The sequence below is a fragment of the Hyla sarda genome, chromosome 7, assembly GCF_029499605.1.
Source record: "Hyla sarda isolate aHylSar1 chromosome 7, aHylSar1.hap1, whole genome shotgun sequence".
Lineage (NCBI taxonomy): Eukaryota > Metazoa > Chordata > Amphibia > Anura > Hylidae > Hyla > Hyla sarda.
The window spans coordinates 198,848,508-198,872,172 of NC_079195.1; the positions used below are offsets into that span (position 1 = coordinate 198,848,508).

The 23,665-nt window shown below is 41.5% G+C and overlaps 1 protein-coding gene across 4 annotated transcripts in view; it reads right to left on the bottom strand.

Annotated features, from left to right (window-relative positions):
* LOC130283012 (tenascin-R-like) overlaps positions 1–23,665 on the bottom strand; it is a 551,407-nt gene that overhangs the window by 273,210 nt on the left and 254,532 nt on the right. For 3 of the 4 annotated variants that reach the window (XM_056532112.1, XM_056532114.1, XM_056532115.1), the window contains exon 2: positions 3,488–4,007. In XM_056532112.1, coding sequence (XP_056388087.1) covers positions 3,488–3,968 — 481 coding nt within the window. In that variant the 5' untranslated portion in view covers positions 3,969–4,007. Of the gene's footprint in view, positions 1–3,487; positions 4,008–4,209; positions 4,327–23,665 lie in introns of those variants that run through there. The other variant, XM_056532113.1, reaches the window with a different exon arrangement.

Consider the following 23,665-nt stretch of genomic DNA (forward strand, 5'->3'; position numbering starts at 1 on the left):
ATGGCTGGAAGAAATGACCAATCAGAATGGGCATCACTGGTGGAACACCGGTATTACTGAAGTGCATGCACTGACTGGTGTCTGGTAGCACCCTCTAAAGTACTGGGAGGTATTACATGTTCTGTACTCTTTACCTGTGCCAGGGTTAGCTGCTCCTTTGGACACCAGGTGAGGGCGGCTCTATTACTTTTTTAGGACATTGTGTACTGTACAGGACCCTTAAGAAACTCCTGTCCTCTACATAGACAGTGATTACAGCTCCCAGCAGATCTTTCTTACTTTTATATGTAAGGATTTGCTTTATTTGTATTAGTTATCTACTTATTTTTCTTTGATCTTTACTTTTTTCCTATTTTTGGATAACATTTTGGTGGCTTCAGAACCAATTACCAGGTTTCCATAGAGTTATGATTCCCACATACAATGGTTGTCCTGGAACCAATTAATTTTGGAACTTGAGGTCTATTTTTCAGAGTCAATTGTCTATGAAAGAGTGGCCGTAGATATGTAGTGACCAGATGGACACTGAAGTATTCTTCGAGGGATAATAACATATGATTGGCTGTCATGATGTATTGTAGGCATCTTAGTGACATGTAATTCACCTGAAAAAAGAATAGGTATAAAGTGGAGTAATTGTCATCTATGTCACTTATCACTGCACACGTGAATCTGGCCTGCAGGTTCAATCCTGGTTAATCCATTGTTAGAAATAGCAAACTTTGCTTTGCCATATGGGTAAATGACTGTAATTTTTATGTCAAAAATCTCAGTTTTCATTATTCTATAGGGTATTTCTTCTACTGCTACAACAGCCTGACCAACCCCATGCTAGTGAATAGTCTTTAATAAGTTACTCCATGTTTTACTAGGTTTAGCAAACAGGAAACTTTTGAAATATCTAGAACAAAGAGAAATATATATATATGTAGAATAAATATCTGTTTTTGTAAGTTGAGTGTTCACTGTTCACAGGGAGAAAATAGCTAATGGATTGTGGGCCATACGCTATTGATCCATAAATTTATTGTACACAACTGGGATTGTTCCTGAACAATGTGTCAGCTGCGGGAATTGGATAAATATTGGGTTACTGTTAGAAATGTTCAGTGAATGGGCTATGCAGGCTTTGAAAAAAAAAAGAGATGTACTGAAATAGATGAGTAAGTATCTCTTCTTCTTCTTCTAGCATCATACAATGGCATCACCTGAGTGAATAGAAAAACACTTGACACCTTAAAACACACTGTATACTGTATGTAGTGTGGGTAAAGTCTATAGTTAACCCATAAGAGTGCAGATGACAGCAGGTGCCTAAAATGATCTGTCCAGATGTCATGTCATCTCAGCAGCTGATCTATTCTTGTATTTGTGACTGGGATTCTTCGTATATATACCGATCAGTCGTACTTCTAACAGGCAAAGTGCATAACTTGCTTTTGTGACAATGGCGACAGACAAGGTTATACAAGGATATATAAGGCAGCAAGTGAACAATAAGTTCTTGTTCTGTTTTGCTGACACCAAGAAGCGCTGCACAGCGGTTGCAGTGGGAGCGTAGTGAAGGTGAGTATAGGTAGTATTTTTGTGTCATTTTACAGAACTAATTAAAACAAATACTCCCTGGAATACACCTTTAAAGGGCTGTCCTGCAGATTACAGTAGTAAATCATTGGGTTAAAGAAGTAATAAAATAAGTAATACTAATTTCCTCATTCCTCCTCTACTTCCTGCTCCAACGCTCATCATGTTCCCACTTATCTCAACTTTCTGATTACTTCTCATGTGGTGGCCAGTGAGTGGCTGAGTGGGCATTTTCTTCCATTTCCTGTGTGACCTCCTCAACCAGTATGCAGAACCAGGCTGAGGAGATCGGTAAGGACATGGTAAGCATTGTTATGGCAGCAGAGGGGGATCAATTAAGTTGCCTTTTTTAATTTTTTCAGCCTAGTGTACCCCTTTTAAAATTTTACTGGGCAACCCCTTTATTATGTTGAAACCTAAATGTCTGAAACACACCTTTAATTTTTATTCACAGGTAAAAATTCAATTATTATTTAACAAACAAAGTAAATAGTCTGTATCCCCAGTCCAGCGAGCGTCACCAAGTTGTAGGTGTAGGCCTCAGACAACTTCAAACTGCGGCCTTCAGCGTTAGAAAAGTGTGACCTCTGCCCTGGTGCAGGCAGCACTAGGGCAGAGGAGGAGGAACCCAGCCAGCTGCTGCTGTCCTGCACTGAAGAGGAGGTAAGTATTATTAATGTATTATTTATTTATTTTAGCAGGTAGGGGGGACTACCTGCCTACCGTGGGGGGAGGAAACTATCTCATCTGGGTACTACCTGACTACTGCAGGAGACAACCTGGCTCATCTAAGGACTATCGTCTTACTGGGGGAGTGCTATCTGGCTCATCTGGGGACTACCTTCCTACTGGGAGGGGCTACCTGGCTCATCTAAATACTACCTTTTACTGGGGGGCACTACCTTCCTCCTGGGAGGGACAACCTACTAGGGGGAGGACTACTTGGATAATCTGGGCCCTACCTGCATACTGGAGGGGGGGGGGGCACCTGTTAAATGGAAGGGACTACTTATCTACTGGGGAGACTAAGCCTGCCTAATGGGGAAATTACCTAACTGTTGTTGGGGACTTACATACTTAAGGGGAACCTGTCTACCCATTAGAAGACCTACTTAACTACCCACTTTTACTGTGTGGGGCACCAAGGGGAGATTGTTACCATTTGTGGGACTATAGATGGGGGGATCATATAGAGGTGGGATTCATGCTGAGGAGTCTAAGATGTTTTTCTGGCATATTGTGCAGAAAAAGAGTTGTGGCTGAAAAAGTTGAGGGGTGGGAGGCAAGACTAATATTAGGGGTGAGGAAGGTTAAAAATTTGCTTTTGGGACCATGGGATTCTAGTTACGCCCCAACAAGAAACACCTCACCAAACACATCAAGTCCAAACGCATCAACAATGTAATATTTATTGTAACCTGAGGTTGAAGGGGTACTCCGGTGGAACAAAAAATTTTTCAAATCAACTGGTGACAGAAAGTTTCACAGATTTGTAAATTACTTTGATTTAAAAATCCTTTTCCTTCCAGTACTTATCAGCTGCTGTATACTACAGAGGAAGTTGTGTAGTTCTTCCCTGCCTGACCACAGTGCTCTCTGCTGACACCTCTGTTCGGGTCAGGATCTGTCTAAAGTTGGGGCAAATTCCTATAGCAAATCTCTCCTGCTCTGGACAGTTCCTGATATGAACAGAGGTGTCAGCACAGAGCACTGCGGTCAATCTGGAAAAAACTACACAACTTCCTCTGGAGCATACAGCAGCTGAAAAGTGCTGGAAGGGTAGAAATTTTGAAATAGAAGTAATTTACAAATCTGTATAGCTCTCTGTCACTAGTTGATTTGAAAGCATTTTTTTTCCACCAAAGTACCCCTTTAAGGTGAGATCTCAAGAAAATGTTCTTACCTGTGGCCTCTGCATCTTGACATCCTCTCTCATTGCAACGCTCCCGGAGTAACATCACCTCCCTTTCCAGGGCTTCAATCCTGCTAAGGAGGTGCTGCACAGACTGCGGAGCCATGTAACATTGACATAACCTCTGTGGGACACGAATGCTGTGGGTAAAGGTAATCTGGCTCCCAGCTTCTGGCGTATTCTCTGTCTGTTGGGACACCCAACTTGCTTCTTCTGGTGACTCTGGTTCCATTGCACATGGAAATCCCAGGGGAACATTGAAATTGTAGACATGATTAAAAACTAGAGGCTGGTGCCTGATCCCAGATCCTGTCATATTAGCCCCATCTCTGGTGGAAAGGTGTGTCCCTGGAGTCTGGCTGGTGGCCACTTCAGCCAAGCATTTCGAGTGTCTGAGTGTACAAAGAAGAACGATGAGGTGTACTCCGGCCTGTAGTGGACCAAGGGCACCCCTTGCTCCATCGTTCCCCATCTTCTCCAGTCAAGAGTAACACAGCCACGGACCAAAGGTCTGTCAAAAAATATGGAATAGAAATATATATTAGACCATGATGACTTATGAGAATTATTCATAGTAGTATCTCAAGTAGTAGCTACTTGTAGTACAGTAGAAACTTAAAAATAAACTGGACTTAGAGCTGTTTTGCCTAATGGCTTTCTTGGTTCTTGGTTCTGTCTGCTGGGACACCCAACTTGCTTCTTCCGGTTCTTACCTAATGGCTTTCTTGGTAAAACCATCATGAGAGATGTAGTCCAAAACATCTGCAGTGCCTGGGGGTGAGTTATCAAAACCTGTGCAGAGAAAATGTTGCCAAGTTGCCCATAGCAACCAATCCGATTGCTTCTTTCAATTTGTAGAGGCCTTGTTAAAAATGAAAGTAGCAAGCTGATTGGTTGCTAAGGGCAACTAGGCAACTGTTCATCTGGACAGATTTTGATAAATTCCCCCCATACCTGCCCGAGACAGTAACTGAGTCCAGATTTTAAATGCAGACCAAAAAATTGTCAGGTTCTAAGCCAAAATCAAAAGTTTCTAAACAAACTCCATTGCTTCCTATTTAGTTTCTTCTAGAAATGACTAGAACCAGATGTGACATAGTACTACTACTAGATGAAGAAGTACAGTAGATAGTGTTTGTTTTTCCATTTTAAATAAGACATACACTATCAAGTCTGAAAAGTTAGATGATGTCTATTGCCTGTCTCTATATTTGGATAATGTGGATCTACCTTGGTATTGGTGCCTTTGTAAGAATATGGGGGGAGATTTATCAAAACATTTGCAGAGGCAAAGTTTCCCAGTTGCCCATAGCAACTAATCAAATCGCTTCTTACATTCTAAACAAGGCCTCTGAAAAATGGAAGAAATGATCTGATTGGTTGCTATGGACAACTGGGCAACTTTTCCTCTGTATATATATATATATATATATATATATATATACACATATATAGATAGATAGATAGATACAGTGACCCCCCGACCTACGATGGCCCCGACATACGATCATTTCAAGATACAGGCAGCATCAACATACGATGCTTTTGTATGTCGGAGCCGTTGCATAAACGGCTATCCGGCAGCGCAGACTGCTTCAGTTGCCACCGGATAGCCGTTTACGGTGCCCTGTGTGGTCCGCTGACGATCTCTCACCTGTCCTCGGGGCTCTGGAGCGTCCTCTTCAGGATTCCTGCATCGTCTGCGCTCTCCTCCAACGTCATCACGTTACTGCGCACGCCGTCCCATCATCCAATAGGAGCGGCATGCGTAACAACGTGATAGCGGAGACGGAGAGCGAGGATATCGGGGAAACAGAGGCCTTGCCAGAGTGTCAGGGACACCCCGGGGACGCGGCGACAGCAATGGAAGGCGACATCCAGGGCAGCGGTGATGAGCAGTGAAGGTCCGGAGCTGCGGCGAGTACAACCTTTAATGCAAGTGGTCTTCAACCTGCAGACCTCCAGATCTTGCAAAAGTACAACTCTCAGCATGCCCGGACAGCCGTTGGCTGTCCGGGCATGCTGGGAGTTGTAGTTTTGCAACATCTGGAGGTCCACAGGTTGTAGACCACTGTCCTATACTTTACATTGCACGGATCCCTCAACATACGATGGTTTCAACAAACGATGGTCCATTTGGTACGAATTACCATCATATGTTGAGGGACCACCGTAGATAGATAGATATGCAAATCATAAAATGTTGCAGTATCTTGTAATACCTTTTTTATTGGACTAACAGAATTTTGTGGAGAAGCTTTCGGGATTCCTCCCTTTATCAAGTCCAAAGCAAATCTAAGCTCACAAGCAGAAGACACAGGTTACATCTCACAAATACGCAGGGGTTAAGATAATAGATGTGGAGAATTCACACTAACATGGGCCATAAATTGTCCTGCTATAGGAACATAGACTAAATAGAAAATAACATTCAGGGACTATACTCCTGCTTATCGCCAAATGTGGTCTAAATGATACAATGTACCAAGTATGACATGGGATGCTACATTGGTGAAACCGGAAGGAAACTCAACGAAAGGATGAATCTACACAGACATTCCATCAACCGCCATAAAGAAAATGACTACTGCACCCCAGTTGGACACCATTTTACCAAAACAGGCCCCTCCATACATGACCTTACAATCAGGATACTGAACTTCAAAAACACACAAGAGAGAAAGACATTTGAAGCTAAAATTATACTGTTTTTTTTATTCCAAAAATAGGGGACTCAATGTGGATTTGAGCTTTTTATCTCATTATCAAAATTTCTTATAACCTGTGCTATACTGGATTCTCTTTTGTATCTCTTTGTCCTGCTTAATTACAGTCCCTCCCTCCCCCTTTTTCTCATCCTCATCTATTTAGCCTATGTTCCTATAGTACGACAATTTATGGCCCATCTTAGTATCTATTGTCTTAAGTTAACCCCTGCATATTTGTGAGATGTAACCTGTGTCTTCTGCTTGTGAGCTTCGATTTGCTTTGGACTTGATAAAGGGAGGAATCCCGAAAGCTTCTCTACAAAATTCTGTTAGTCCAATAAAAAACATATTACAAGATACTGCAAAATTTTTTGATTTGCATCTGCATCACTGGACTAATACGGCTACTCAAATTTACTATATACATTCATATATATACATATGGGACAGTGGTCTCCAATCTGTGGACCTCCAGAAGTTGTTAAACTACAACCACCAGCATGCCTGGACAGCCGTCACGCCCCCTCCCATAGACTTGCATTGATGGGGCGGGGCTATGATGTCACAAGGTCCTGGTGCCGACTCCAGCAATCAGTACAGTTTGTTCCAAACGCTGAGAAGCGGAGTACCCCTTTAAAGCTGGACTGACCTTATTTACTGCTTGTGTAAGGGTAAGCCTGAAGCCTGCAGCTTCCACGTTTGAGACGTCATGCCACACACACTCCATTCATGTCTATGGGGGGAGGGGGGGGAATGACGGCTAGTACATAACCGACATGCCTCCTCCCATAGACGTGAATGGAGGGGGTGTGGCGGCTGGCATAAGATGTTTTCAGCGGAGTACCCCTTTATGATCCGTTTGCAGACATTTAGAGAGTTTCAGCCTACTCTAAGTAATGCTGTTTAGCAGGACTTTGTTTGGGCCCCATCTATGCAATGTGCACAAACTAAGGGTACCCATCAGCCGCTAGGACCAAGATTAGGGTAGGCCACAAATGTGCTTGTGTGTGTTGAGACCTATAAATACACTGCATTTGTCTGATTCTGTCCTATAAAATACCTTACTGTTTGTTATGCGATACATGGTTGTTTTTCTTTATGCCATACAAAGTTACTGTCAAATTTGGCTTGTGCTAGTCATATTATTTTCTCCTAAATGTCCCCAATGGTATCCCACATCCATACCCCAAATGATCTGTTGAGTGGAGGCACTGCCGTAGATATGTACCCCAGCTCCCATTTAGCGGAAGGTCAGGATCAGCCTCCCTAGCGCAGACAGATAACAAAGGTAAGGGGCCACAGGATATAGGTGGAGACCCTCAAAACCCTCTTACAGATACATCATTATTTTTTGAAGTTTTTGCAGAATACTGATGTATGTCAGCCTAGGATACAATTTTGGTCTTTATCTGACAATTAATCCCTATGGACATGGTTAGTTGTGTCCCTAAAGGACTTACCCAATGCACACACTAAAGGGGAGATTTATCAAACATTGCACAAGAGAACAATGATGAAATTGCCCATCGAAACCAATTAGATTCAAAGTTTAATTATTTAATCTGGGGGCAAAATTTATTGTTAACAGGTATTACAGAATATCCTTATTATAACCATGTTATGGTAGGTTCAGAAAAATATATTCCAGTTGGTATGTGTTATAGATGCAATTTAATGACTTTGCAAAGTACTGGAGGTGTTTGCCAGAAAAATATTGATGCACTTTAAAGTTCACGCATTAATATCTTACGGATCTAGTACAATAATGGACGAGTACCTGTTGCACGTATGCCAGATGAATGTCCTGTTTACTGATCAGGAAGCATGCTGTTTGCTTCCAGACATCTCTGCATGTCGGTATAATTATGTCTCCATGGGATTCGATAACAGCTGGTGTTGGCTCCTATTAAATCCAATTTACATGGAATCTTTCACTGCTGGCAATAAATGAGAACAAGTAGGGTAACATTTCCTAACGGGTCAGGTGCCCACCCCGAGGAGTATGTACCACTTGTCTGAGGGCACAAGCAGTGCTTCCCTGATTCATCTCCTGGTTCAAAACATAAGATGTCTGATCGCGAGGGTCCCGCTGCTGGGGACCCCTGCAATCTCGGCACCCCAGACAATCGGTGCACTAAACGACCTTCCATCCATGCCAGATGACTGGCGATGCAGGATGGAGGCTTTTGACATCACGGCCACGCCCCACTCGTGACGTCACACCCATGCCACCTCAATGCAAGTCTATGGGAGGCCGGCACGCCCCCTTCCATAGAGTTGCATTGAGGTGGCATGGCCGTGACGTCACGAGCGGGGCGGGGCCTTGATGTCACGAGCCTCCGGTGCTGCACCCAGTTTTGGCTAAATACTATACTTTTGAACCTTACCTTAATGTTTACTTATTTTTAAGGTTATCCCCTTTCCACAGGATAGGAGATAATTATCTGATTGCAGTTCGGCTGTTGGAGCCCCCCATGATCTCGGGACTCAGGTTAAATGGAGAGTCCGTTCCGATAAGGGATGTGTCTGAATATAGGGGTCCAACTGCTGCCCCATGCGATCTCCTGTATGAGGCCCAGCTACTTACAAGTCCTCAGGGCACAGAGGCCCCCTCCTCCCTGGAGGAACGCTGGTGACCGCCCGCTCAGCCAATCATTGTCTGAGGAGAGACATCGCTGTGGCCGCTGATTGGCTGAGTGGGCGTCACTTGCCGTCCCATCGGTCAAAGCCCCCTAAGATTAGACTACCCCTTTAACTGCTGTCAAATTCCTTAAAATACGTTTGTAGTGGCCAAAGCTTTGTTTTTCTGATACAAAGCTCCAAAATCCCTGCATAGGCATAGTTTTAAAAGCTAATGTTCTAGCTGGCTGCCATCAGCACTAGGGAAGCTTACTACATCTTGTCTCATTATTGAGTTCAATGTCTAACAGCATTCAGAAATCTCCCAATGCTCCCTGTAGTGGCAGCTGCAAGCTGCCAGAATATTATGTATTATGTAATTTTTGTCTATGCAGGTGATTTGCAGCTCTGTATCAGGAAAATAAAGCAATCAGGATTTCGAAGAAGTTGATAAGAACAACATTTTTTATCAATTTATGTAAAAAATTGTGAAAATTCACTTGTAGCTTCCAAATATCTGTGTGCACCTCTTATCTCCCAAATTTTATACCTATAATGAGCGGTTGTTCTGCAAAGCCACCGACAACTCCATATTATCAGTAAGTCTCATGTATTTGTTCTGAGAAGGTTACAATGCCATATAGTTGCTTTTTACGTTATCAAGTGAACTTGGTACAAAACCTTGACTGATCCTAGCCTTGGGGGCACTTCTATGAAATGACTTTTACGTGGCTAGAACACTTCAGATATAATGAACTGGAATGTTCGTGGTCCCTTCCAGTTACAAAACAATGAAACATGAAACATAAAATAATACCAGGTAGAAACTAAAATGGTACATGATGTTTACAGGCAATAAACAAGCTTTTAGGTCGACAGATCTACTACTATCATTATCAAGTATGAAGAACCTTCATCTTCACATCTGATACTATATTTTATGTGTACCCTGAGGTATGTTTTGGCCAATGCAGACGAACCGTGCTTCTAAAGAAGCCATAAATGCCCTATGTGGCACCAATCAAGTAGAAGGAGCCTATTACACGGCTCAAGTATCATGTGGACAAAGTTGCTTAATCGATCATGCAGGCCCCCCCCCCCTTTATTTGTCAGCCACATTTACCCTATGATACAAAATGTACAGCCGATGAACAATGGTTTTTAAACCAGCTTAAAAGATGTGTCCAGCATATGTCAGCTGAATGCATGGCCTGTTACACAAGGCAATATCCACTTGTTTACTTGTTTGGACTGTAATAGGACCTTAATAATGCATTGCTCCTCAAACTGTTAGGTGGGTCTTGTTGGTGAGATTCCCCTAAGTTGCCTATGCACAGTCAATGAGGCGATTTTGACAAGAAAAGGTCTGATTTGATAATTTTTATTTTGTCATAAACTTTGCCATTTGGTTTGACCCACCTATAAAGAGAATCTGACAGCTTGTTCACCCACAAAATACCGCATACACAGGGTTATAGTGAGGGTGAACATGAGTAAGACAACGTTTTACTCTCCCTGATCGGTAGTTTTCTACTTTAATATTGCTCTGTATTTTCTGCTCAGTCTCAGTCAGATTCACAGACTGGGAAGGGGCGTTCCCCAGCAGGCATGACATCATCTGAAGCCATACAGAGAACTTCCTCCCTCACTCTGCTTCACACAGCTCATAGCAGTTCAATGTGTGAGATGAGCTCTGATTGGCTAAGGCTGCACCCCCGATTTTGGACTTCTCCTTTATCATAAGCAGTGCAATAGAAAAAAATTAGTTTGAATGAGAGTGCCCAAGGGACAGTTTTAAGGTGCTCTTAATGTGTATCATGGCCTCCTAACTCCAAACCCCCAAACCCAGCCCCCCCCACCCCCATCCCATCTGTACATGTCAAAGAAGAGAAAGATCAGGCATGCTAAATTTCAATTGCTCAATTCTTTTGCTGTTGGGTAGATAAGCCACAGAATTTATATTGTAGCTTGCCTTCCCTGTCCCTATTTAGAAGACATGCACATTTGGCCGAGCATACACGTGTATTGGGAAATAGGAGAGATAACTAGTCAATCAAGTATTTGGCTGACAACTAACCTGTGTTAAGGGCCACGTTTTTATACAATACAGGTACAACATCATAGGATATATCGATGCTACATGAGATTAACAATACAAAAAAATTAATTTTCTTATAAACCAACATAATCTCCTCCATCTACTGCTTTCCTACCACATGTGTTAATGTCTCGATGAGATAGCAGAAATGTCTCTGAGAGGTCTCTAGAAATATATCTGAAGCTTTAAAACTTGACATCATTACAGAACATCCTGACAGGTCAAGTAGTTGATCCCTTGACTCATCCCCAAACCTGTAAAGTAAAGATCACAATATACTGTAAATCCCAACAGTGATCGTGTGAAGACTACAGAAGAAGCGCTTCACTTTATTTATCTCTATACAGCTGGTAAAAGGATATGTCTTGTTATAAACCACAGCAAAACAGGTTTCCTTCTGACACTGAGGGGCTTATAGTGTAGTCTCCAGGACACATTAGTCCGTGGTGCCATGGGGCCATAACTTTCGGGATTAAACTTAGAAAAAGTTTTTCTAGAGCAATCTTGACAATACACATTCTATATTGCTGTGACAAATCGTATATTGAAAATTATCATGATGGCACCTAATTGTAAAAATGGCACAATGTCCTAAATGGGTAGTAGAAGATAAGCATACTCAATTGGTACCATACCATTTAGACACTGAAGAAGAAGAGAAGAGTTTCTGGCAATATTACATGTTGTTAGAGTATACTTAGATATGCCCTAACACCTCATGTGTGGATGAGTACGCAGGTCTCGGATGAGTACACAGGTCTCCATACACATTAGCCAAAAGTCAACCAAACAAAGTACAAAACGTAATGTATTCAGAGCACAAGGTCGATAAAACTTGTTTATTGGTATGCGTAAAAATCATATCACATTAAAAAGGCATGTTAGAATCAGGAGAAATGTGAAACTGTTGTGTTTCTGGCCCTTTGGCCATTAACCCCTTAAGGACCTGGGGTTTTTCCGTTTTTGCATTTTCGTTTTTTCCTCCTTACCTTTAAAAAATCATGACTCTTTCAATTTTGCAACTAAAAATCCATATGATGGCTTATTTTTTGCACCACCAATTCTACTTTGTAATGACATCAGTGATTTTACCCAAAAATCTATGGCAAAATGGAAAAAAAAATAATTGTGAGACAAAATTGAAAAAAAAAAACGCCATTTTGTAATTTTTGTGGGCTTCCGTTTCTACAAAGTAAATCTTTTGGTAAAAATGACACCTTTTCTTTATTCTGTAGGTCCATACGATTAAAATGATACCCTACTTATATAGGCTTGATTTTCTCGTACTTCTGGAAAAAATCATAACTACATACAGGAAAATTTACACGTTTAAAATTGTCATCTTCTGACCCCTATAACTTTTTTATTTTTCAGCATATGGGGCGGTATGAGGGCTCATTTTTTGCGCCGTGATCTGAAGTTTTTAGCGGTATCATTTTTGCATTGATAGGACTTATTGATTATTGACTTATTTTTTCATGATATAAAAAGTGACCAAATATGCACTATTTTGGACTTTGGAATTTTTTTGCGCATATGCCATTGACCGTGCGGTTTAATTAACGATATATTTTTATAATTTGGACATTTATGCATGCGGCGATACCACATATGTTTATTTTTATATTTATTTACACAGTTTTTTTTATGGGAAAAGGGGGGTGATTCAAACTTTTATTAGGGGAGGGGTTAAATGATCTTTATTCACTTTTTTTTTTGCAATATTATAGCTCCCATAGGGGGCTATAACACTGCACACACTGATCTTTTACATTGATCAGTGGTTTCTCATAAGAAACCACTGATTGATGATTCTGCCGCTTGACTGCTCGTGCCTGGATCTCAGGCACTGAGCAGTCATTCGGCGATCGGACAGCATGGAGGCAGGTAGGGATCCTCTGGCTGTCATGTAAGCTGTTCCGGATGCCACAAACCCCAATATTTTTTTTTTTTGCTGTTCTGGCATCATAGGGGCTTCGTAAATGCGACATGCCCCCCAAAAACCATTTCAGCAAAATTTGCTTTCTAAAAGCCAAATGTGACTCCTTCTCTTCTGAGCATTGTAGTTTGCCCGCAGAGCATTTTGAGCATTTTAAATCCTAACATGGGGTATTTCCATACTCAGAAGAGATGGGGTCACAACTTTTGGGGGGCATTTTCTCCCATTACACTTTGTAAAAATGGTAAATGTGGGAGAAAAAACAGCACTTTAGTGGAAAAAAAATTTCGTTTACACATCCGACTTCAAACATCAAACAACCATGGGGTGTTAAGGCTCACTGGACCCCTTTTATGTGCCTTGAGGGTTGTAGTTTCCAAAACAGTATGCCAGTGTTTTTTTTGCTGTTCTGGCACCATAGGGGCTTCCTAAATGCGATATGCCCCCAAAAACCATTTCAGCAAAATTCACTCTCCAAAATTTCATTGTCGCTCCTTCCCTTCTGAGCCCTCTATTGCGCCCGCCGAACACTTCACATACACATATGAGGTATTTCCTTACTGGAGAGAAATTGGGTTACACATTTTAGGGGGCTTTTTCTCCTATTACCCCTTGTAAAAATTCAAAAACTGGGTCTACAAGAACATGCAAGTGTAAAAAATGAAGATTTTGAATTTTCTCCTTCACTTTGCTGCTATTCCTGTGAAACACCTAAAGGGTTAACACACTTTCCGAATGTCATTTTGATACCTGGAGGGGTGCAATTTCTATGATGGGGTAATTTATGGGGTATTTCTAATATGAAGGCCCTTCAAATCCACTTCAAAACTGAACTGGTCCCTGAAAAATTAGGATTTTGAAAATTTTGAGAAAAAATTGAAAATTGCTGCTGAATTTTGAAGCACTCTGATGTCTTGCAAAAGTTAAAACATGTCAACTTTATGATGCAAACATAAAGTAAACATATTGTATATGTGAATGAATATAAAATTTATTTGGAATGTCTATTTTCCTTTCAAGCAGAGAGCTTCAAAGTTAGAAAAATACAAAATGTTCAAATTTTTCATGAAATTTTGGAATTTTTCACCAAGAAATGATGCAAGTATCAAATTCATTAGTAAAAGCATACCAGAGTTATTAATTCTTCAAGTGACAGTGGTCAGATGAGCAAAAAATGCTCTGGTCCTTAAGGTGAAAATGGGCTTGGTACTTAAGGGGTTAATCATAATCTACCAAATCCACCGACTTTGGAAGAAACAGCCAACTATGTAAAGTGTATGTGGACCTCCTGACCATGCTTGGTGCAAGAATTGTTGCCACCCAAGGAGAAAGATAATTTAGCCGTACCTTGATCCCACCCATTGTTTTCTCCAGAAATTATGGAGGCGCGCGCTATGTCAGGATGTTGGGCGGACCTTAGTGATTGCCCCTGTCTGCCTCGGAGGTGGAGCTGCACTCCTCCAGCAGGCTGAAAAATGCCAATTATTATAATGCAGGTGGGGTGGGGGTAGTGTGGCGGGGTTTTGCTTGATGGGCAGGTGCTACGGATGATGGCTAACTTTATTGCAGTAGGCAAAGCAGTGCCCCTATCAAAAGGGCACTCTAGGTGGCTGCCTATTTTGCCTATAAAGATAAAAAACAAAAGGATGCGCTCTGTAGTGTGATACCTCGGGATATGCAAGAATGCTGAATGTGAACTCCGCTTACCAAGGCAAATTGTACTTCATCCAAGTACAACAATGGGGTAGAGTATATCTGATAGTAGGTCTCTGCAGCTACTCCACGCTAACATTCCATTGAAATCCAAGAAAACTCCTCCAACAACCGGCAGGATCAATCAGGCGCTGAGACCAAGGTAAGGATAAGGGAATTTATTACAATATTATTATAATAAATTATCCTTCCTTGGTCTCAGCACCTGATTGATCCTGCCGATTGTTGTAGGAGTTTTCTTGGATTATTTTGCATATAGGCAGAGGCAGCCCTGCTCCTGACACCCCCCTGATAGATGATGTCAGAGGAGAGAAGGATTGGTCATGTTGGATTTCAATTGAGAACATAGGAATGTTAAGCTGCACTAAATGTTAATATGTATGGGGAGATTGGGAGAAATAACTGTTTGCCAAACGTTCGTTTGATCAACAACTATTAAAGGTGTACGGGCATTCAGATTTATGCCAGTTCATTGTAATAACATAATTAAAAAAAATCTTAATTTAAAATCCCCTTCAAAGTCAAATAAAATAAATTAAATTTAAAAAAGTATAGAAAAATACAATAAAATAAAAAGTATACAATGAAATGTTAACATCATTTATCATTATCTATGTATGGGATGTAAAAAAAAAAACTTCTACAAGAAATAAGACTGTGGTAAACTTATTACATTTTCCAAATGTTTACATTTTACAAATATAAAAACTTAGCTTTACTGAGGGTAGACAGTTTGTAAAGTCTATACAGTTCAGCCAGGGCCAAAGGAGGTGACTAGTGACACAGAGACCTTAAGGGTTTGCTGGGACTGGACAATTGAATGCAGACCACGCTGACTTGACAGATGACAGGGACTGACTTGACTTGACTAATAAAGCTGTGACTTTAGCTTACTTGAATTGATGGTGGCTGCAGGACTGGACTTTGAGGTCTTCAACATTCTTTGCACACATACTAGGCACAACTGCACTGGACCTCAGCTTAGCAAAAGAGCAGAGCTCAAAGAGAGGGAAGCTTTGGTCTTGTGGACTCCAAAGTGTCTGGACTGATCATGGTATGTAAAGATGAGCGAATCGAAGCTGACAAATCCGAATTCGTTACGAATTACATGAAAAATTTGATTTGCAACTAATGCAAATATCACTTATTGCTTCATATATTGCTTCATTAATTGCTTCATTAAACTTTATTAAGTGCGGTCCATTCTCCTGGGAATCTAAAATGGCAGATCCACATGTGAGGACATAGAGCAAGGAACTCTATTAAGGTAGGAACGCAAGGTGGGAAGGCAGGTAGGCGGGATGACCCTGAATCACATGCAAGAGGCAGCCTATCAGCCGCCAGTCAGCGCTATATAATTGGCAGCCAAAAGGGTGGCCCCACACAGGAACCTCTCCCTATTTCCAACTAAAAACCATGGGAAATGGCAGTGTTTTTAGGTAGAAATAGGGAGAGGTTCCTGTGTGGGTTCGCCCTTTTTAGGACGAGTAACACTTGCCAAGAAGGGAATTAATAGTGCGAGAATAGAGCCGTAGAGGGGAAGTTTTTACCCCCACCTGTTACAATGGACCATACGTTGTTCCCTTCCACCTTTTAGAGGTCTTTGCATTGCATAAATACTTGGTGGTATTGGTGGCACATGGTGTTTTTTGCACACCTTTCCTTTTGTTAGATTTAAAAAATATATATTTGGGTCCATACATATTATCCTAAGAAAAGTTGGGTTTTATGTAATGCATATCCTCAATACTTTCTTGTGCACACCAATACACGCCTACCTGCCTCACCTACTATTCTGATCCTTCCACCCGCCTGATGCCACACATCTGATGCCAAGTTCTCCTTCTTTCACCCACCTTCGTCACCGGGTACTGGTATTGCCACCCAACGCACCACTCTGTCACCTGGTAACTTTCAGGACTCCTGATGCTGCTGCTGCCACCTCCAGGCTGTCTCATTTAGCCACTATATGGTTTTCTCATGCTTCAGCCAACTCCAGGCTGTGCCATTCAGCCACTATATGGTCTCCTCATGCTTCGTCACCTCCATGCTGTGCCATTCATCCACTATATGTTCTACTCATGCTGCCACCAACTCCAGGCTGTGCCATTCAGATACTATATGGTCTCCTCATGCTTCAGCCAACTCCAGGCTGTGCCCTTCAGTGACTATATGGTCTCCTCATGCTTCAGCCAACTCCAGGCTGTGCTCTTCATCCACTATATGGTCTCCTCATGCTTCAGCCAACTCCAGGCTGTGCCATTCAGCCACTATATGGTATCCTAATGCTTCAGCCACCCCCAGGCTGTGCCATTCAGCCACTACATGGTTTACTGATGCTGCTGGGCCTGGGACATTACCTAAAATATTTTATGGTAGCACTTGCAACTTGCAACTTGCATCTTCAATTTCAATTTTAAAATTCATCTTTTAATCTTAGGGATTGTGAAGACCCATTGTCTACTCATGCTGCTGCCAGCTCCAGGCTGTGCCATTCAACCACCAGACACTATATGGTTTACTGATGCTGCTAGGCCTGGAACATTACTTAAAAATATTTTATGGTAGCAATAGCTACCATACATCTTCACTTTCAATTTTAAAATTCATCTTTTAATCTTAGGATTGTGAAGCCCAATTGTCTACTCATGCTGCCACCAGCTCCAGGCTGTGTCATTGTGCCACCATATGGTTTCCTTATGCTGTTGGCACCTTGAATTAAACTTTAAACATTTTAATATATCTAAAATCTTCAATTTAAAATTTCAAAAATATATTTAATCTTCTCTATTGTGAGGCCCTATGGTCTTGTCAGGCTGTCGCCACCTCCAGACTGGGTCGTTCTGCCACTATATGGTCTCCTCGTGCTGCCTCCAATTCCATGCTGTGTCATGTCAAATCTTAAATTTTAATTTAAAAAAATCGATGTAATCTTTTCAAGACTGAGGCCCTATGGTCATCTACATCATATTGTAAAAAAAATCATAACTACATGCACGATAATTTATACATTTAAAATTGTCATTTTCTGACCCCTATAACTTTTTTATTTTTCCACTTACGCGGCAATATGAGGGCTCATTTTTTGTGCAATGATCTGAAGTTTTTAGCGGTTCCATTTTTGTATTGATTGTACTTTTTGATCTCTTTTTATTCATTATTTTTTCATGATATAAAAAGTGACCAAAAATACGCTATTTTGGACTTTGGAATCTTTTTGCGCAAAAGTCATTGACCGTGAGGTTTAATCAACAATATATTGTTATAATTCAGACATTTCCGCACACGGCAATACCACATATGTTTAAAGGGGGGGACTCAAACTTTTATTAGGGAAGGGGTTAAATTATCTTTATTAACTTTTTTTTCCACTTTTTTTTTGCAGTGTCATGGGGACTCTTCATCTTGAAGAGTCTTCCAGGTGTACAGGTCTTCTTTAACCTTTTCGGACCTGAGTTCACCATACATCTGGTTCATAAACCGTTGATAAAATGGGAGCATCTCCACGTCCTCCCACATGTCTTCGACAGGTGGTTCTTTGCCAGGTGTCATCCGAGACAGTACATTGGCATTGACATTCGACTTGCCGCTTCTGTACTTGATGGTGAAACTGTAATTGGCTAATCTTGAAGCCCAACGTTGTTCGATGGCACCTAACTTGGTGGTGTTCAGGTGGGCCAATGGGTTACTATCGGTGTAGACAGTAAATGGTGTGGCAGCCAAGTAGTCTTTGAACTTTTTGGTCACAGCCCAGGGTTTATATGGGCTTAGCAGAAGAGCAAAGCTCAAAGAGAGGGAAGCTAGCTCCACCCAGGGCTTATATGGGGGAGACTATCAGGGAGACCATAGGTCATTCTTGGGATCACCTGGTCACTGGCACCTCCTGGGTAACAATCACAAGACATAGCACATGGTATAACTCTTAAAGTAAAATTATATTTTATAACACTTTACATGGTAAAACATATTTACAATGGGGAAACAAGTGCAGGGGGCCTTGAGGATATTGAAGGAGGCTGCCTGAAAGGACAGCAGGAGCACGGGGTAACACCTCCCGTACTGGGCCACCACAAAATGTTCTCTTGTATGTACATGGCTGACATACTTCCATGAGTGATCATATTATGATAAAATTGACTTGTAACTCAATGTTTCCTACGTCTGTTTTCAGATACAAGCTGTATAATGGGAGATATAATGAATACGATAATACAGCTCAGATCTGGGCAGAACCATACACTTCAGAGATTAAGACCTGGCGCCAGGAATTAGACACCAGACCTTTTAGGTTGCACTTTTATTTGGTTGAGATAAGGATATACATTTATTTTGAGTGCTGGAAAGGTAATGTTAATAAAGTTTTTTCCATTATTGCTGGAAGCAGCACTACCTGTAACCTCCCTATGGGAGTCCCAGTAGATTGAGTATTGCCGGGCTGATAAGAGACGGACAGGGAGGGTTAGGAGGATGATATTGTAATAGACCATTGTACAGCATGTCAGATGAAATCTGTTCAGCTCAACCCTCATTTCTTCTATTGCTGAATGTGGTGACAGCAGGGAAGAACTTTGGAGTATTGAATATATTTATATGGAGGTTATCACTTTAGAGGGTCACAAAAAAGGAAGAAAAAAATCTTTAGGAATAAGCTGGTTGTACAGATAATTAATGCTCATATCAATACTGTATAGGTCAAAAATATTTTGTGATGAATAGAAACCTTTGAGATGCTTTAATGTTTGTGTTTATCCATAGTAAAGTAGAAGTTCAAAGGGGTTGTCAACTAGGAACAATCTCTTTTTTTGGCTAAACTGCTCAGGCTGGCCATACATATTAAACAGCTGTTGTCGGCAGACATGTGTTCTGAATGGAGAGAGTGAAGAGAGTTACAGCCAGACTACACTGGTGCTGTCTTATTTTTCCTGAAAATAAATTGATTAAGCCTGGTGAGGTACAACTGTCTGGTCTCCCCCTAACATCTGTTGCTGGTTCTGTATAAAAAATACAGAAAGAAAGACTGGAGGACTGCCTCTTGTATTACCCTGGGATTCAATGACCCTGCTCGGGGGTTGACACAAATAGAAGCCTATCACCCCTGTTTAAAGTTTTCTTTTTTGGGGATTTCTGTAGTAAAAGATAACTTATTCCCTAACCAAAGGATAGGGGATAAGTTATAGATCGCGAGGGTCCGACTGCTGGGACCCCCCCGCGATCACCTGAACAGGGCTGATCACCTGCTGGAAGGGGGCGTGCTGACCCCTGCACAGAGCTGCGGCCGACACACACCCTCCATGTATCCCATCAAGATACATGGACGGGACGTGTCGACCGTGGCTTCCTGTGGGGGTTGGAATGGCTGCTTCCGACAGACTGGCGAGGCCCCGTTTAGGAGATCGTGGGGGGGGGGGGTTCCCAGTGGTCAGACCCCCTACGATCTATAACACATTCCCTATCCAAAGGATAGGGGATACGTTATTTTTCACTGCACTACTCCTTTAATGCTGTGGAAGAACTGTTCAGTCCCGGGGTCATAGAAGAGGGGCAACCTGTCCTGTACAATGTGGTACAGAGGTGAAGAAACTAAAACCCTTCTGATGTCAGGCGCTGGAGTAATGTTCAAATACAAAGTTGACTCTTTCATTTGCAGTACAATAAAAGGACCAATGAAACATTTTTTGGGGTGCACTCACTCCTTCCTCAGATTGGGCCATCTGAGGAAGGAGTGAGTGCACCCTGAAATGCATCAATGGTTCTTCTATTATTTTATTACACTGCAAAATAAAGAATTGACTTTGGATTCGAACATTACTTCTGACTTGGCATCCATTTTCATTGTGATAAGCAGCGCCTGACATCAGAAGGGTTTTCTTTCTTCACCTCTGTACAGCGTTCTGCATTACAGGAACACTGAACAAATACTGGAAACAAACAAACAAAGTTTACTCTATAATCCGCACCACAATGCAAGAGCTAGGGATATTTAAAGAGAGCCTAGGCAATCAGGAACTCCACTCAGAAAATTACAGTCATCACCAGCTAAAAAAAGAGTCATAGATCAGCTGTGACACAGTTGCAACTGCCCCAAACAATCTAATAGGCAGGAGAAGACATATAGCAGGATAATCACTGTTATTTGCAACATGGTGGAAAGTGAGTGTTATATTTTTAAAGGTCAGTACAGGCTCAAATCGATTTTTTAACAACTTCAGTAGCTATCTTGAGAAATCTGGACTGCAGGGTTTTGCACTTGGTATTATACGCTTTGATTTAGAATTTAAGAGGCATTGTTGCTTTTAATGTGCACTATGCTAATTTTCGGTGCCCTTTCTTTCACTATCTTCTGCTTGAGTGGAACAGACACTTAGATATCCGAAATGCCAACCTGCTTTTCCAAACAGTAAAAATAAATGCCGCTTGCTTGCACTTTGTAACCCATCTGCACTTTGTATCCATCCTGTCATGTATAAAAAGTAATGTGCGTATCTTCCTCCCGGGGGGCAACAACTCCCACTGGGGTATGTCCAAGGGGCATTTTGTTATCAGGAACTTACAATAACCCCTCCATACTTATATCTACTCAATCTCCATACTTATACCGACTCTCTAGTCCAAACAGAGGGCCTCCATCTGTTGAAAAACTACACCTCCCAGCGTGCCTTTGGCTGTCCAGGCATGCTGGGAGTTGTTGTTTTGCAAATTTGAGTTCATACGCTCATGATTCTGAGATTCTGAATTTCGAGTCCTCATCCTCATCCAATACCGATGCCCGGAAAGCCTTTGGATGTCCAGGCATGCTGGAAGTTGTAGTTTTGAAACAGCTGGATGCACTCTGTTTGGAAAACACTGTTATATAAGTAAATGGAGATTTTTCATCCCATTCAAATGGTGAAAAAAATTTTTTTTTTTAATGTGAAAGGGATTTTATCTATGTTGTGAAAAATAATAATTTGCAAAAACAATGAGCATGGTCACTAGATGCCCATTGCCAGACAATGGTGGTAATCCTCATGCAGATCTATGGCACAAAACCGACACATCCTTGGCAGAAGTCTAAATGTCAATGTCAGATTCATGCTGCAGATTCTCTTCATAAAAAAACAACATAGCCGCCAAAGAGGTGAAATAAGTATTAAACATGTCGCCAATAAATACACTATATTTCCACAGGTGCTATTGACAGGAAATTTTCACCAGATGTTGGAAACAACCCATACGTACCTATAAGTAATCCATACGTACAAAGAGACTAAAACAAATAAGTTCAGAAATTGAGTTATGTGTTATAATCTGACAGGGAAAAAGTTGAACACATGAAGAAAGGAAGATACAAAAAGGCATGGAAAGCCAAGACAATGTCTGAAATCTATCAGCAATTAAAAAGCAGTCCAGCCGTTTTTAGTGCAAATTAATGTCAGCTGGTTCAGTCCCAAATAATGGCTACAAAAAAGTGTCTCACACAAGACACTTCTTATGATGGGTAAAAGCAAAGACCTTCACAACCTAATTGTTGTAAAACATAACAATGGCGTTGGTTACAGGCGTATTTCTAAGCTTCTAGATGTTCCAGTGAGCACTGTTAGGGCCATAATACGGAAGAGGAAGATAATCATTTCACTGTAAGAGATGTATCTGTTAGAGCTTCCCTGGTTGTTTGCAGAGCCTGTGGTTGCTGTGGTTACACCCTAGTCTATCCTGTCTTCTGTTTCTTTGGCCAATTAGGTGCCTTGTGTGACCACACCCTGATAGCTCTGCCTATTTAAGCCTGTAGTGTTCTATCTGACATTGCTTGTGAAAAGAGCTTGTCTCTGAAGTTAGCATTTACCTACATCTGCACCTGATTCTGTTTTCCTGGTTTTGTGACTTCGACTATGAATTTGGTTAACTCTTTAATACTCAATTTTGTACTTTTGCTGTCCTCTTGGCTTTCTGATTCGCCTTGCAGACCATCCTTTCTGTTTGTCTCCCTGTTAGTAAGGTATATTGTGTTCTCACTTTTTTTCCTGACTTTACTGTATTGCTGTGGTTTGTTGTTTTGACCTGTGATGACTCTGCACTTATTCAGAGTAGGGATCGTCTTCTAGTTGTGGAGTCTCCATTTAGGGCGACTACGCAATAGACATAAACAGAAGTTTCTGGTGAGAACTAGAGAGCACTGTATCTCTGCCCCTATGAGACATTCACTATAAATTTGCCATGAACAGGTGCTCCTCAAAAGATTTCTAACAGTGGAGTAAAAAGAATAATCAGAAGACTTGTCCAAGACACTTGTGGAGAGCTTCAAAAAGACCTGGAGTTAGCATGTACTGATGTCTCAAGGAAAAAGTATTTAGTATAAAAAATTTTAAACTTCAAAATTGAAAAACTAATAGCACTTATACCTAATGTGTTTATACCTGAATTTACTGCGTGTGGGATATTGAAGATGAGACATAAAAAAATTTCCTGTAGGTAAAATGATAAGTTAATTATGTTAAAATAATTATAAAGCAATGTGCTTTTTATGGCAGTACAGTCAGCACTATTTCATATGCTCTAAATCTTTGCTTCTGTGGTAACCAACATAGTCCTGAGTTGCTCTGAAATGTTTAATTGGTAAAAAAAAAAAAAAAAAAAAAAAAAAAAAGTACTGTATATACTCGAGTATAAGCCGACCCGAGTATAAGCCGAGACCACTAATTTAAACCCAAAATCCCAGGAAAAGTTATTGACTCGAGTATAAGCCTAGGGTGGGAAATACATCATCCCCCCCTGTCATCATCCAGACCCGTCATTAACATCCTCATCATCATCACCGCCTGTCATCATCCAGACCCTCATCATCATCACCTGTCATCATCCCCTTGTCATCATCCCACACATCCCCCCTTCATCATCCCCTTGTCATCATCCCCACCCCCCTTCATCATCCCCTTGTAATCATCCCACACACCCCCCTTCATCATCCCCTTGTCATCATCCCCACCCCCCTTCATCATCCCCACCCCCCTTCATCATCCCACCTCCCCCCCCTTCATCGTCCTTTTGTCATCATCCCACGCCCCCCCTTCATCATCCTCTTCTCATAATCCGCCCTCAGTGGTCTTCAACCTGCG